The sequence below is a fragment of the Salvia splendens genome, chromosome 2 (genome assembly GCF_004379255.2).
Source record: "Salvia splendens isolate huo1 chromosome 2, SspV2, whole genome shotgun sequence".
Classification (NCBI taxonomy): Eukaryota; Viridiplantae; Streptophyta; class Magnoliopsida; order Lamiales; family Lamiaceae; genus Salvia; species Salvia splendens.
Genome location: NC_056033.1, coordinates 3970936 through 3983643, shown reverse-complemented (window position 1 = coordinate 3983643; position 12708 = coordinate 3970936). Strand labels below are relative to the sequence as shown.

General features: G+C 39.2%; 4 protein-coding genes across 6 annotated transcripts; 2 read left to right on the top strand and 2 right to left on the bottom strand.

Moving 5' to 3' along the window:
* Positions 1 to 1198: 1198 nt before the first annotated feature.
* LOC121784333 (2-oxoglutarate-dependent dioxygenase AOP3-like) lies at positions 1199 to 2668 on the bottom strand. The gene is made up of 3 exons (XM_042182492.1): positions 2198 to 2668; positions 1740 to 2070; positions 1199 to 1635 (listed from the first exon to the last, which is right to left on the bottom strand). Exons 1-3 carry the CDS (start codon positions 2572 to 2574, stop codon positions 1387 to 1389), a joined length of 957 nt encoding a protein of 318 aa, XP_042038426.1. The 5' UTR covers positions 2575 to 2668; the 3' UTR covers positions 1199 to 1386.
* A 1320-nt stretch (positions 2669 to 3988) lies between these two features.
* LOC121784328 (type III polyketide synthase A-like) lies at positions 3989 to 5814 on the top strand. The gene is made up of 2 exons (XM_042182487.1): positions 3989 to 4492; positions 4715 to 5814. Exons 1-2 carry the CDS (start codon positions 4309 to 4311, stop codon positions 5695 to 5697), a joined length of 1167 nt encoding a protein of 388 aa, XP_042038421.1. The 5' UTR covers positions 3989 to 4308; the 3' UTR covers positions 5698 to 5814.
* Positions 5815 to 6438: 624 nt separating this feature from the next.
* On the top strand, positions 6439 to 10178 carry LOC121784308. 3 transcript variants are annotated; one of them, XM_042182476.1, is made up of 9 exons: positions 6439 to 6583; positions 6736 to 6797; positions 6899 to 7037; positions 7709 to 7967; positions 8192 to 8320; positions 8394 to 8443; positions 8715 to 8812; positions 8887 to 9174; positions 9537 to 10178. In XM_042182476.1, exons 2-9 carry the CDS (start codon positions 6753 to 6755, stop codon positions 10011 to 10013), a joined length of 1485 nt encoding a protein of 494 aa, XP_042038410.1. In that variant the 5' UTR covers positions 6439 to 6583; positions 6736 to 6752; the 3' UTR covers positions 10014 to 10178. The 3 variants fall into 3 exon arrangements, with proteins under 3 accessions (XP_042038410.1, XP_042038413.1, XP_042038406.1); XM_042182479.1 differs by having other exon boundaries at positions 6477 to 6583; positions 6691 to 6797; XM_042182472.1 differs by lacking the exon at positions 6439 to 6583 and having other exon boundaries at positions 6607 to 6797.
* Positions 10179 to 10212: 34 nt separating this feature from the next.
* Positions 10213 to 12357, bottom strand: LOC121784322 (pentatricopeptide repeat-containing protein At2g20710, mitochondrial-like). The gene is made up of 3 exons (XM_042182484.1): positions 12219 to 12357; positions 11774 to 12132; positions 10213 to 11637 (listed from the first exon to the last, which is right to left on the bottom strand). Exons 2-3 carry the CDS (start codon positions 12023 to 12025, stop codon positions 10411 to 10413), a joined length of 1479 nt encoding a protein of 492 aa, XP_042038418.1. The 5' UTR covers positions 12026 to 12132; positions 12219 to 12357; the 3' UTR covers positions 10213 to 10410.
* Positions 12358 to 12708: the final 351 nt, after the last annotated feature.

Here is a 12708-nt window from a genome sequence, read left to right as displayed (position 1 = left end):
TGAGAAGTTCCTCTGGATAATCTTTAATTAAAAGTTGAGCAAACAATAATGATTTTGTTGGATTAGAGAATGAGTTAAGAAGGGGCCACTGAATTGATGTTAGTGTTCGAGTACTGATCCAAGTCTCTCAGCATTAAAGAACTGGTTCCTGATTTTCTTGGATTAGAGAATGAGTAAAGGTATCAGGGGAGTGATGTTCCCAAGTTCTTAACTTTTGGTAAGTTATTAATGTGCTACAGTTGCATTTATGAGCTATACAATTTTCTTCCTGAATGTAGGTATGCACACTATCAATTTGACAGGTAGATCCCTAAATTTGCTCACTAGGAGAGATGTACAGAAGCTAAAATAAAAGGAAATGCATAAAAGAAAAATATGGATGAATGTCTAGAGAGTATAAATTGATATTTCTTATCGCAATGTTGCTTACCAATTGCCATCTGAATAATTCTGTGCTGCTGTGTACTCATTCTCATATATCTATTGATTTCCAGCATGTCAAGCAAATATTTTAAAAAGCTCATGAAGACCAGTGGTTTTTTAAGTAAACTTTATCGTTATAGATGCTCCAGTGTTTTGGTTTCATTCTTCTAATCTAATCTGCAGTATGCCAATATCTACAACATGCGTGTTCATTAGTCATCCTTCTTTCCTTTCAGAGAAACTTGGCAGCTTCGATCCACACACACTGAATTAATTATCAGCATGGTATGTATCGCTCAGAATAGGATACTGTTGAACGCTAGCTAAAAATATTTGCAGCAAGGTATGGCATACATATTTATGTGTAAGTTTCTCTTTCTGCAGTTCTGGTGTTCCTTGTTATTTTTCAAAATAAATATATTCTATATATATATATATATATAAATAAACTATTATTCGGAATTAAAATAAGAAAGGATAAATTTGGCATGTCAAAATTTGTTAGTATACACCCTTTAATAATAGTGATAGATTATCAGACTGAATAGACATATTGGCATTTGGCATAAACAGATAAATAAATTTGTTTCTCATTTACAGAATTTAATGATCATACTGGTATATTCTTAACCCATTTGGTAGTTGCACTCTCATCGATTTGAAGAAATCTATCTGTTTGTGCACATATTATTATCAGTTTGCTGTGAATGAAGCATCCTGTCAAATATTAGACTTGAGCTGATGCTTTCGCTGCTGTGTAATTTACTCTGACTGATTAGGATGCTACAAAAATTAACTTGTCCTGTAAAACTCGTAATATTCATAACATAATATCCATAAAACATATTCCAAAGTATGCACTCCAACACACACACACACACACACACACACACACACACAAGCACTCAGACACACACTCAACACGCAGGCACTCAAATCACTTTTCTTTTGACGGTCAAACTTTCATGCACTAACACCACAGTATGCCTTAGCAGAGCTCTCGGTCATCGAGGTTGCACCACTGAGGTAGAAGTGGGCGAACTCAAAATGATCAAAAGGCTTAAACTGCAAAGGATGTTCGGCATCCACCAGCTCCTCAGGTATGTTAATTATCCCATGGTTGAATGAAAACATTGCCAGGCAGTATCTAGGCTTGTCAGCTTTCATTATGACTTGATGCTTGGCTGCATATATCCTTCCGTTGCTCCATACCTGCGCTCAAATAATTTTCAAATTGACAAAATAAAACAAGAATTAAATCTGTCATGTAGTAGAACTAGTGGTGCTTCTAAGGTACTTAAGATTTAGAGTAATACTTCATAAGCGTCGCCAGCCATTACGACAAATAATCCAGGTGGGACATCAATATCCAACCATTCCCCGTTCCTCAATTGTATCTGCAGTCCATTGACCTGATTCTGGTGAAGTATCGACAAGAAGCTCTTGTCTGTGTGGATATTTGTTCCCATTTTACTACTGTTGTCTGCATCAAGATCTGGAACAGAGTATTTTATGGTTCTTAGCAGATAAGTTGTCGATCCAACATGGGAATCGTGATGTTTTTCTGCACCATAACTTTCAAACACCATTCTGTCTACTAGTTGTTCCATCTCTGAAACTAGCCTTGCATAGCATAGGATGTTTTCACTGCAAGAGTGTACACACACAGACACATTCTCAAGGACACGGATATATATGTATACATACAAGGAACGACTAGAAGTGAAGTAGGGTTTAGTTTAAAGTTACATATTCATATGCATATGTGACATACCAGAATTCTTTGTTTCCTGATGGCCACATTAGATTTGTGAAGCATTGAACAGCATCTAGAGTTGTTGCTTCTGGAATTCCCATGCTTTCATGGAGGGGAGCATGGGGCAGTTTTCCCACATAACCATAGAAACTTAAGTCAGAAGTATTTCTAGATTTGGTTTCAAATGGCAGATTAAACACTTGTTCCAACACATGGAATACTTGCTTGTCTAGTTGAGATGAAACATTTTCGTATTTTGCCAAGAAAAATCCAAACTCTTCAAGAGCCTCTCGCAAGCTCTTGCAAGTCGGAAGCCATGAGCTGGAACTAGGACTCAAGTTTTTAGTTGAGAGATCAAAGATTGGAATTTTGGGAAGTTCTTGAGTAGTGGCCATGAAAGTTATACAGTAAGATAATGTTTAGGTAGGAAGGTTTGTAGGAGTGAATGGGTGATTTTCATTTAGACGATATGCACTTGGATATATTACTGAAATTATGGAGTATATAAGATATTACTAATAAAAATCTCTGATAATGAAGTTAGGGTGTCAATGACATCGACATGAATATTAAACTCAATCTTGATTGACCCATTGTCTATTAGTTTAATGAATCATCTAGATAATTGGACAATGTGGACAATATAGATATGGTCCTTAAAGTAAACAATTCTGATTAAATGGGGTAAATTGTCATGTTATGGAAGCCTAGGATGTTATGTATCGGATAATTAAAAGGTTTAAGTCTAAGATTTTATCAATCGTATCTATTTGTTTTATGATATGGTGGTACATGTAGTTAGCTGACATCACATAATCTATTAATTTGTGATGGATCTTGTTGTTTACTGGACGCTCCACTTAATTATGGTCCTTCAAAATAAATAAATGATGGCAAAATTGACATGATGTGGCATAATAAGATGTATATATGAAATACTACTCCAATTACAATGTCAAATCTAAGATTTGTCACAACATCGGTTTGTTTTAAGGGGGCCTACCATTTTGGTAGAAGATTCGAAAAGATTTGATTGATTGATACTTACTAACAAATTCTTGCCTAATATGTGAAACTATAGAGGTATAATTGTGATTTATCGTATTCCAGGTACAATCAAGAGTTTAAAATTTGAATATTGAAAGGATCAAACAAATTGTGGTCCACAAAATTATGTGGAATTTAGGTTTTTTTTTTGTCACAATCTTGGCTGACTATTTGTTTTAAAATATGATTGATCGATGTGGTTTGTAATATATTCTTGTAAGTACGTGTTGGTGTCTGTGTATGTGGTCCACGAATTGGTGACATTCATGAAACAACAATGTGATTTTTTTATGACACATTCCTGACTGACCAAGTTCTAATTGTTCACAATGAAATAGTATGATTGATGTGGTTTGTAACTTATGTTTATGTTGATGTCTGTGAATGTGGTCCACGTATTGGAGATTGTCATGAACAACGATATGATATTTGTTACTATCTTCTTTCCACTTAAAGAGGAGTATTTCTTGTTTGTAATGAAATTTTATGCGACATTGTTTTAAGATTTAAGTGAAGAGAATAAAGTAGAGGGAATTATGTTTCAATTTTAGAAAATGTATCACTTAAACTGGAAGTCCAAAAAGAAATATAAGTGTCAGCTTTAAATTTGATCTCTCATTCTTGGATTCTTTGTGATAAAAATACAAATCGAATATGTTAGCTGCATATTGGGTTTACTGTATGTATTGGGTATGCTTTGTATGTACTATGTACACAATACATTGCATATGTTATTGTTACATACTACTATATACTTACATCAATCTCTCACTCATTGAAGAAATACAGTTTATGAGAGCAAGCAACATTGTGTGCATTATTGTTTATACATAAAAACACACACACAAATAGTTGTAGCGGATGTTATGTGAATTTTTAGGTAAGAGAGAGATTATTGCAATCTATTAAGGGAATCACACATTCAACAGTGCACTTAATTTCCATTGAAAGATTGTTTAATCTGTCATGCTGCTGTTCTTGGACACCAACCACTCTCCAACAACATGCTCAACTTCCCATTTATATTCCCCCTACTTCTGCTATCTCCCACCAATTTCTTCTCCACCCTCTAGCCTCCAACCATGTCCCTTAATGGCGAAGAAAACCACCTCCACCGCAGCACCCCCACCCCGGGCAAGGCCACCCTCCTCGCCATCGGCAAGGCCTTCCCTCGCCAGCTCGTGCTTCAAGATCTCCTAGTCGAGGGCTACATCCGCGACACCAACTGCGATGACCTTGCCATCAAGGAGAAACTCCAACGCCTTTGTAAGTCCGAACGGGCTCCACTTTTCGACTATCTAAGTTGTATTTTCATCTTACTTACTCCTTTCGTTCTATTAAAATAGTTCATTTTCAATTTTTACATTGGAGTAAGAAAATACATTTAGTAGTATTTGAAAAATATACGAGCATTAATTTTATGGGACGGAGGGAGTATTATTTATTATATACCGAGAGTCTTTTCATAACAACTAATTTCACTGACAGGCAAAACCACCACGGTGAAAACCCGATACACGGTGTTGTCGAAGGAGATACTGGACGAGTACCCTGAGCTGGCGACGGAAGGGTCCCCGACGATCAAGCAGCGCCTCAAGATCGCGCACCCGGCCGTCCTAGAGATGGCGAAGGAGGCGAGCCTGGCATGCCTGAAGGAGTGGAAGCGCCCCGCGCAAGACATCACCCACATCGTCTACGTCTCCTCGAGCGAGATCCGCCTCCCAGGCGGCGACCTCTACCTCGCCACCGAGCTCGGCCTCCGCAACGACGTGGGGCGCGTGATGCTCTACTTCCTCGGGTGCTACGGCGGGGCGACAGGGCTGCGCGTGGCCAAGGACATCGCGGAGAACAACCCGGGCAGCCGCGTCCTCCTCTCCACCTCCGAGACCACCATCCTCGGCTTCCGGCCCCCGAACAAGGCCCGCCCCTACGACCTCGTCGGGGCGGCCCTCTTCGGTGACGGCGCCGCTGCTGTGGTGGTCGGCGCCGACCCGATCCCCTGCGTGGAAACGCCCTTCATGGAGCTGAACACGGCGGTGCAGCAGTTCATCCCGGGGACGAGCAGCGTGATCGACGGGCGGCTGTCGGAGGAAGGGATATACTTCAAGCTAGGGCGGGACCTGCCGCAGAAGATAGAGGAGAACATCGAGGAGTTCTGCAAGAAGCTGATGGCCGGGGCCGGGCTGAGCGACTACAACTCGGTGTTCTGGGCGGTTCACCCGGGCGGACCGGCAATACTGAACCGGCTGGAGAGTACGCTGGGTTTGGAGAATGGGAAGCTGGAATGCAGCAGGAGGGCATTGATGGATTATGGGAATGTGAGTAGTAATACTATATTTTATGTGATGGAGTATATGAGAGAGGAGTTGGGGAAGAAGGGAGAGAAAGGGGAGGAGTGGGGGCTGGCGTTGGCGTTTGGACCGGGGATTACCTTTGAAGGAATGCTTCTGCGAAGCCTGCTTTTTAAGTGAAGAAGAAGAAGAGTTCAGTTGTAATGGATGATGTCGTGATTAATTATAAACTGGGCTATTTGGCATCAGTATTCATTAATCTTACTTATTAATTTCATCCATATGATCATTATGGAATCGGTGGTCCCAATTTATTAATTAGCTGAAATAATTGAGTAAAATATTACAAATAATCAAATTTAAACTGGAAAATGACTAGATTGACTTAAATGAGAAAGTTAACTCTAGAGTGTTTTCATGAATGATAGATTCAGGTGGAATTGGAAGGTGGACGATTCCAAGACGATTCCAAGATTTGACAACTCTGCAATCTTTGTATCGTCTCTACCTTTAAACAAGAACCACAACACTTTTTCACGGTTTCTGACCCGCAAGAATTTCTTATTCTGAATTTGTCATATTCGACTTCTTATGTTCCAGATTTCATGGATGGTCAAACTATGCATATGGAGCAAAATTAATAAATAAATATGCCAAACTATGAATTTAAGAGAGCTAGATGTACGTGTAGTAGCTCAATTGTTTTTTATTTTTTAATATATATTAATTTATGATATTATTCGAGCTTATCAAAGTTGAACTTTTTTTTGAAGAGATACTAGTAATTTTGTAATAAGTAGTAATTTATGATATTAAAGTTAACCTTTTTTTGATTAGATACTAGTAATTTTGTAATAGTAATTTATGATATTTTCGAGCTTATCAAAGTTGAATGTTTTTTTTATGAGATAGTACTAGTGATTTTGTAATAGTAGGAGTAACATTATTCATTTCTAAAAGAAAACGGAAGGTCTTACGATTCCCAGATAGTATTTGGTTTGGCCACCTACGTAATTTTATCCATGGAGACGTTTCTCAAATCCCTCCAGTCTTTAAATTCCTCCAGGTAACATTAACATCGTTAATATTGCTTGGCAAGTTACCGATTTTTGACATTCTCTATCCGCCCCAAATTAATTTCTTTGAATTTTTGCGCCATTTCATCTTTATTAGGAAAAAGGGGGCTTTGCTTCGTAATCTAATCTTGTTCAATTTTAGGATAAACCCTTTTGGGTATGGAAGTAACAGGTTCCGATAGCGGTGAGGGCGCACCGCTTATGGTAGTTATCTCCTTTTGTCGTTTTTTTATATATATAAAAAATGATTTTATTAATATACATTCAAATGTAATTTTAATTGTTTCTGGATTGCAATGAAAAAGGGGAACACGGCGGCGGCTGGGGGAGACGATCGTCCCGGGATTCCACAATTATTTAGCTCTGTGCCATCTCTGAATGAGGCGGCGTCGTATCTCGCCGAAACCACCGCGATTTTCACACGTTGTTTCCCTGTTATTTCAAGTAATTTTTTAATTGCCATTGACTTAGAATTTCGATTCAATTTTATTTTCTTGTTGTTGGATGTTAGCTCATCTTTTGTTTGTTGCTGATACAAAGCTACATCAGGAGGAAAATCTTGAAACTAGTTGTTATGTCGGCTAAAAACACTATGGTTTGATTGTTGAATTTCAGTGACAGGAAGCACTGTTGCATGATTTTGTGATGTTCACTAGCCACGATTCTCGTGTTAGGATGTTGTCTGTTGATTCAGAGTATGTTTGTGATAGGATGCAACCTAATTGAGAATTGATGTTAGCTAAGGAGGCATGGTATTCGAATAAGATATCGTGCTAGCAGCATGAGCTAGACAAAAGATGAAATTTGTGTAAAGTTTGAGTCAAGGGATGAAGGATGGTTGTCTAATGCGTCGTCTGTTTAAGCTTTTAAGATGGATAATGATCGGAATTAATCTTTTGTTAGTTCCCTTGTGCTGTGATTTTGCTATCCCTTACCTTGTTCAACTCAATTAGTTCTTGTGTAAGTTTTTCGTGCAAGATTTAACTTCAATGGCAGCTCCTCCATCTTTACATGTTTCTTGGTGTACAGAAAAACACTAAAAAATAATGTTCATTATAGTACATATCTTAGTCAAACTCTCTCTGATGCCACATTTGCTTCCACACTCTTTGCAGTAAGCCCTGCATCTGATTCTGAAGAACCTCATGGAAATGAAATGGTTCAATTTGCTTCGGAAGATGCTTCAGGAGAGACCAGATCTTTAATAACTAACAGAAATGTTTCTTCAAGTGGACATGATTTATCTGCTTCTGACTTTGATGCTCCGTTAGTCCATGGTGCAATCACTAGGGGCTCGGCTCGAGCGTCTTCTCAAAATTCTAATGCGATTGTGCCAGCAAATACCAACCTAAACGGCAATTCCATTTTTCAGGGGTACATATAGTTTAAACCCACTTGTGGATTTATCTTTTATTTATCGACACGACGCTTAGGAGTTAGGAGAAGATATATTGGCATTACATGCTAAAAACCAATATCTGCAGTTGTCCTGTAAAATTGTTTCTAAATAGCTATCTTGGATACTTTACATTTATATTCTGTTGCCATATTACTTCTTGTTCCTTGGATTAATTTCTCTCATTATTCTCTGCTACTAGCCTCATTGAAAAGGTTAGGAGGACAGTTCAGGGCTCTGCCAATGATATTGGCTGGCTACAAAAAGATCCAGACATGCCACCTGTTGAAGATGGAACTGGAAGATTTACTGAAATACTTGATGAAATACGGTATTTAGTCTTAAATCTGACAAGTTAGTCCCATAGTCCAACGTTATAACAGTGTGTTGGCCTTGTGAATCAGCCATGGTGTGCACCGGTTGCCAAACACAATGATTTACTTGTTAGTCCCAGGTACTGATGTTTCTCTGCTCCTTGTATTCACTTTCTCTTGATTTCAATGCAATTGATCAGTTCAGTGCCAATATCGCTTATATACGAAAGAAAATAATGAATCTTTAGTTTCTGTTATATGGTTGGAAAATTGGTCGAGAACGAAATCTGTGAGGACATTGTCAACATTCATAATGTATAAAAGGCTAAAGATAGCTTCTCTCTTGTTGTTATATCATAAATTCTATGAGGGCATTGTCAATATTGACTGTAGTTTTGCGCTGTTCCTTAGGTCTCTTCAGCAATCATGGTCCTCTTTATTTCGTGAGCACAAAAACAAGTTTTTCGAAGATGGGGCTCACTTGTCATATAGCCAAAATTCACAGTGAGGTATGTCTAATTAATTGTTCTGTCCATTGTGTGTGCTTCTTAGCCTTCTGTTCCTTGACGAAGTAGAGTTGTAGGCTTCAGTGGAAAAGAATGCCAAAGAGATAAAGGACTATATAGAAGAAATATATTGGGGTTCCAAGAAACGTGTGTTGCTGCTCGGTCATAGTAAAGGTGGAATAGATGCTGCGGCCGCTCTGTCCATGTACTGGGATGAACTGAAAGACAAGGTTGCTGGGTTAGCGTTAGCGCAGAGTCCATACGGTGGTAGTCCAATCGCTTCTGATATACTCCGTGAAGGTCAACTTGGCGATTATGTAAACTTGCGTAAGCTGATGGAGATCCTGATATGTAAAGTAATCAAGGTATGGAAATTATACGCATGATTTTATGACTTTGGAAGGCTACATCATGCTTGCTCGTATGGTTTAACGTTGTGCTACCTACTCGAAATGCATTTTTCATAGGTCATATTCACTCCGTACCCGAATAAGTGTCCCATTTCAGAATACTTACTACGGTAAAATCATGCTTAATTTTCCCCTTCTAAAAATCACAACTCTTTTCAGATTTCCATGCAATATTTTGGGGTAACAAGATTAAAACTAGCCACTTCCTAGGTATATATGTTTTGACAGCAGGGGACAATTATTCAAGTACGGAGGGAGTAGATGGATAGATCATTGGTTTATTGTAAATGTGTGCTAATGTTGCATGTGTTATATAGGGTGATATGCAGGCTTTAGAAGACTTAACTTATGAGAAAAGGAAAGAGTTCTTGAGGAAATACCAATTACCAAGGGAGCTGCCTGTCGTTTCCTTCCACACTGAGGCGAGGATCTCCCCTGCGGTTTTGGCCACATTATCTCGTGTTGCTCATGCAGAGCTCCCCATGTTCTCTGGGCAACCTACAACACTGCCTGTGATCATACCTCTGGGTGCTGCAATGGCTGCCTGTGCACAGCTGCTTCAGATTAGGTATGGGGAGAAGAGTGATGGGCTCGTCACTTGCCGTGATGCAGAGGTTCCTGGCTCGATCGTGGTCAAGCCAGAGCGCAAGCTAGACCACGCCTGGATGGTTTACTCATCACTGAATGATGATCCATCAGAAGCAGACGCTTCTCAAGTGTGTGAAGCACTTCTACGCATGCTTGTGGAGGATGTAAAGAAAGAGAAAGACGAAGTTGCCAAGAAGCAAGAATGAGATGGTTCTGGACTTCTGGTTGCGTCAGTTTTACTAATTTTTGCTTCCTTTTGTACTATTAGGTGATTACAGTCAGATTAATTATTTGTTTCTCTTTCTTTTCACGTTTTGAATTGGCTGTGTTCAAGTAATTATGAATTCAAGCATGGCTCAAATTTAGTAAAAGTGCATATACTAACAAAATTTATAGATATTGCACTTGACCAAAACTTGAGCAATTGATTAATTCGTCCCAACTCAAATGCCAAACTGGCTACTTGCAAAATTCATTTCAACAATCATCATGTTGAAGGCATACATCTCTATCACAAAGTCACAGTAAGATATGGATGGATGCTGTCAGCCTAACATCGATGAAGAAGGCCTGGGGAGTATAGCTTCTTCATCTTGAGGGGGGTCAGCTGGTTTTCCCACTAGAAATTGAGGAGAATAAAGGGATGTAGAAATCTCCTGTAGCTGCTGTCTTGTTCTGGTTTTCAGTCTTTGGCTTCTCGTTGCTCGAGAATCTTTGTATGATATCCTTGATGACGTCTTTGGAGCTGCCACACTTCTCCAGCAGCATCAACATTTCTTGCATTCCATTTGCATCTCTTTTCTCTTGCAGATATTCTAAGCATGCTGAGACTACAATGAGATTAGGTTTCCAGCTGGGAACACTGGCCAGAAACGCCTTCTTTGTAAACTCCACGGCCTTCTCCATCTGCCCATCTTTTAGGTATCCGAGCGCCATATGACTAAATGTCAATGCATTAAGCTCCTTCCCTGAATCCATGAGTCGCTTCAGAATTATCTCAGCATCTCCTACATCACCTTTCTTGCAGTAAGCACGGATGACAAGGTTCGGAATCTCAATGTCAAAGGCTGTGTTTGTTCCCTCCCATTCCTCCAAGATATTTCTGGCACCATCAAGGTCTTCCAACTTCTCCAGTGAACTTATCATAGTAACATAGTACTTATTCGATAACTCAGCAAAGTCTGGAACCAGATTCCATATACGATACACATCTGCTGTTCTCTGCATTGCTGCATAGTAAGTTATCAAACTTAGATACGTGCTACTTCCTCCATGAACACCAGTCAGGCTCTCGGCCTTCCTCAAGAGCGCATAAGCTTTCTCAGAATCACCAGCTTTGAGATACCCTTTCGCCGCTGTAGCATAAGTATGAAAATTGATATAGTCCCAATCATCTGACTCCATCTTTGCCAAAAGCCTCTCCATCAGCTCTAGATCAAAACGAGCGTATGCTTTTAACAGTATTTCGTAAGTGAGCCTGTTGTAAACAATGCCCTCATCTTGCATGTCTCGTGCCAATGCCTCGAGCTTCACGTGCTCCCTGTTCGTACAGTAAAGACTCAGCATTACATTGTAAGGCATAGTACTGCGGGAGTTGAACTTCCGAATGCGTTCCATGACTTGATCTGCTTTCTCCACGTATTTCACCATGGCGTAACAGTTCAAAAGAGCTACATAAACTGGATAATCCAGTAAAACATCGTCGAGTTCGTTGAAATACTTCTCTACTTCATCTATGCCGTGAACCTTGAACAATAGATCTAGCTGAACCGCAGCGAGTTTCTGGGTAATTACATACTGATTCCTGCTACGGCTCATCCATTCAACTATCTGTCATGAAACCATAAGCAAATTTGGATTCAGCACAATAAAACAAAATCAGCAAATACAATACAAATGCTTAGTTCCATTATACACAAAATTGCATAACAACGGAATCAAGTGATATGAAGAAGAGGATGCGTACATGAAGGGCGGGCGTGAAACGGCGGCGTTTGGTGAAGTTTTTGATGAATAGTTGGAGTGTTTGTTGGCGTATATCTCCAACTTGAGCGACCCATTCGTCCAGAACTGGAATCACCGAAACCCTCTCTCGGTAACATTTCACAAGTCTGTCGTACAGATTGGGCGATCTCTCGCTCGAATACATTGAAATTGAGGAGCTCAAAACTGCCCTTTTCATTATCGAATCAGAAAATTTCTGGAGGAATTTCATCATCCCAAGCCCTCAGTTTTCACTCCATATAATATAACCACCTCTGTTTCTGATAGGAGCGAAATGCGGCTGGTCAATGAAACGCAGACAACCTGTTTGATAAAATTACACTATCCAGACAAGCTGTTCAGTGAATTGAATGAATGAAACTGAAAGAAAAAATAAGTATTCCAAAGTTAAGATTTCAGATTTCTACATCGGCAGTGCGGTCCAGTTGCTTCGCCGGACGCATCGATCTACTTCTCCAATTCCAAAGTTAAGATTTTTACTCCTGCACAGATAAATCTCGAAGAATAATTGCAAAAACTTACCATAATTCAAAAATAGAGTCACCGGAAAAAAGATGCATAAATTGATGAGTAAACTTTGCTAAAATTAACTAGGCATATTTAGAGGTGGGTAGGTACGGTATACCTTATCGAAACCACCATACCGTATACTTTACCGTAAATTCGGTATGCGAACAAATCATACCTTTACCTTATCAAAATTTTCGGTATACCGAACTTCAGTATGACCAATTTTCATACCGATGCAATACCTCATTTTTGGTATACCGTACCAAAGTTTGATATACCGTACTTTTGCGGTATACCTTACTTTCAACATCAATGAAAATAGATAATTTGAGTTTTTAGAATATTATTTATATTTTATTTTAAAAAGTATATATATTACATATATTT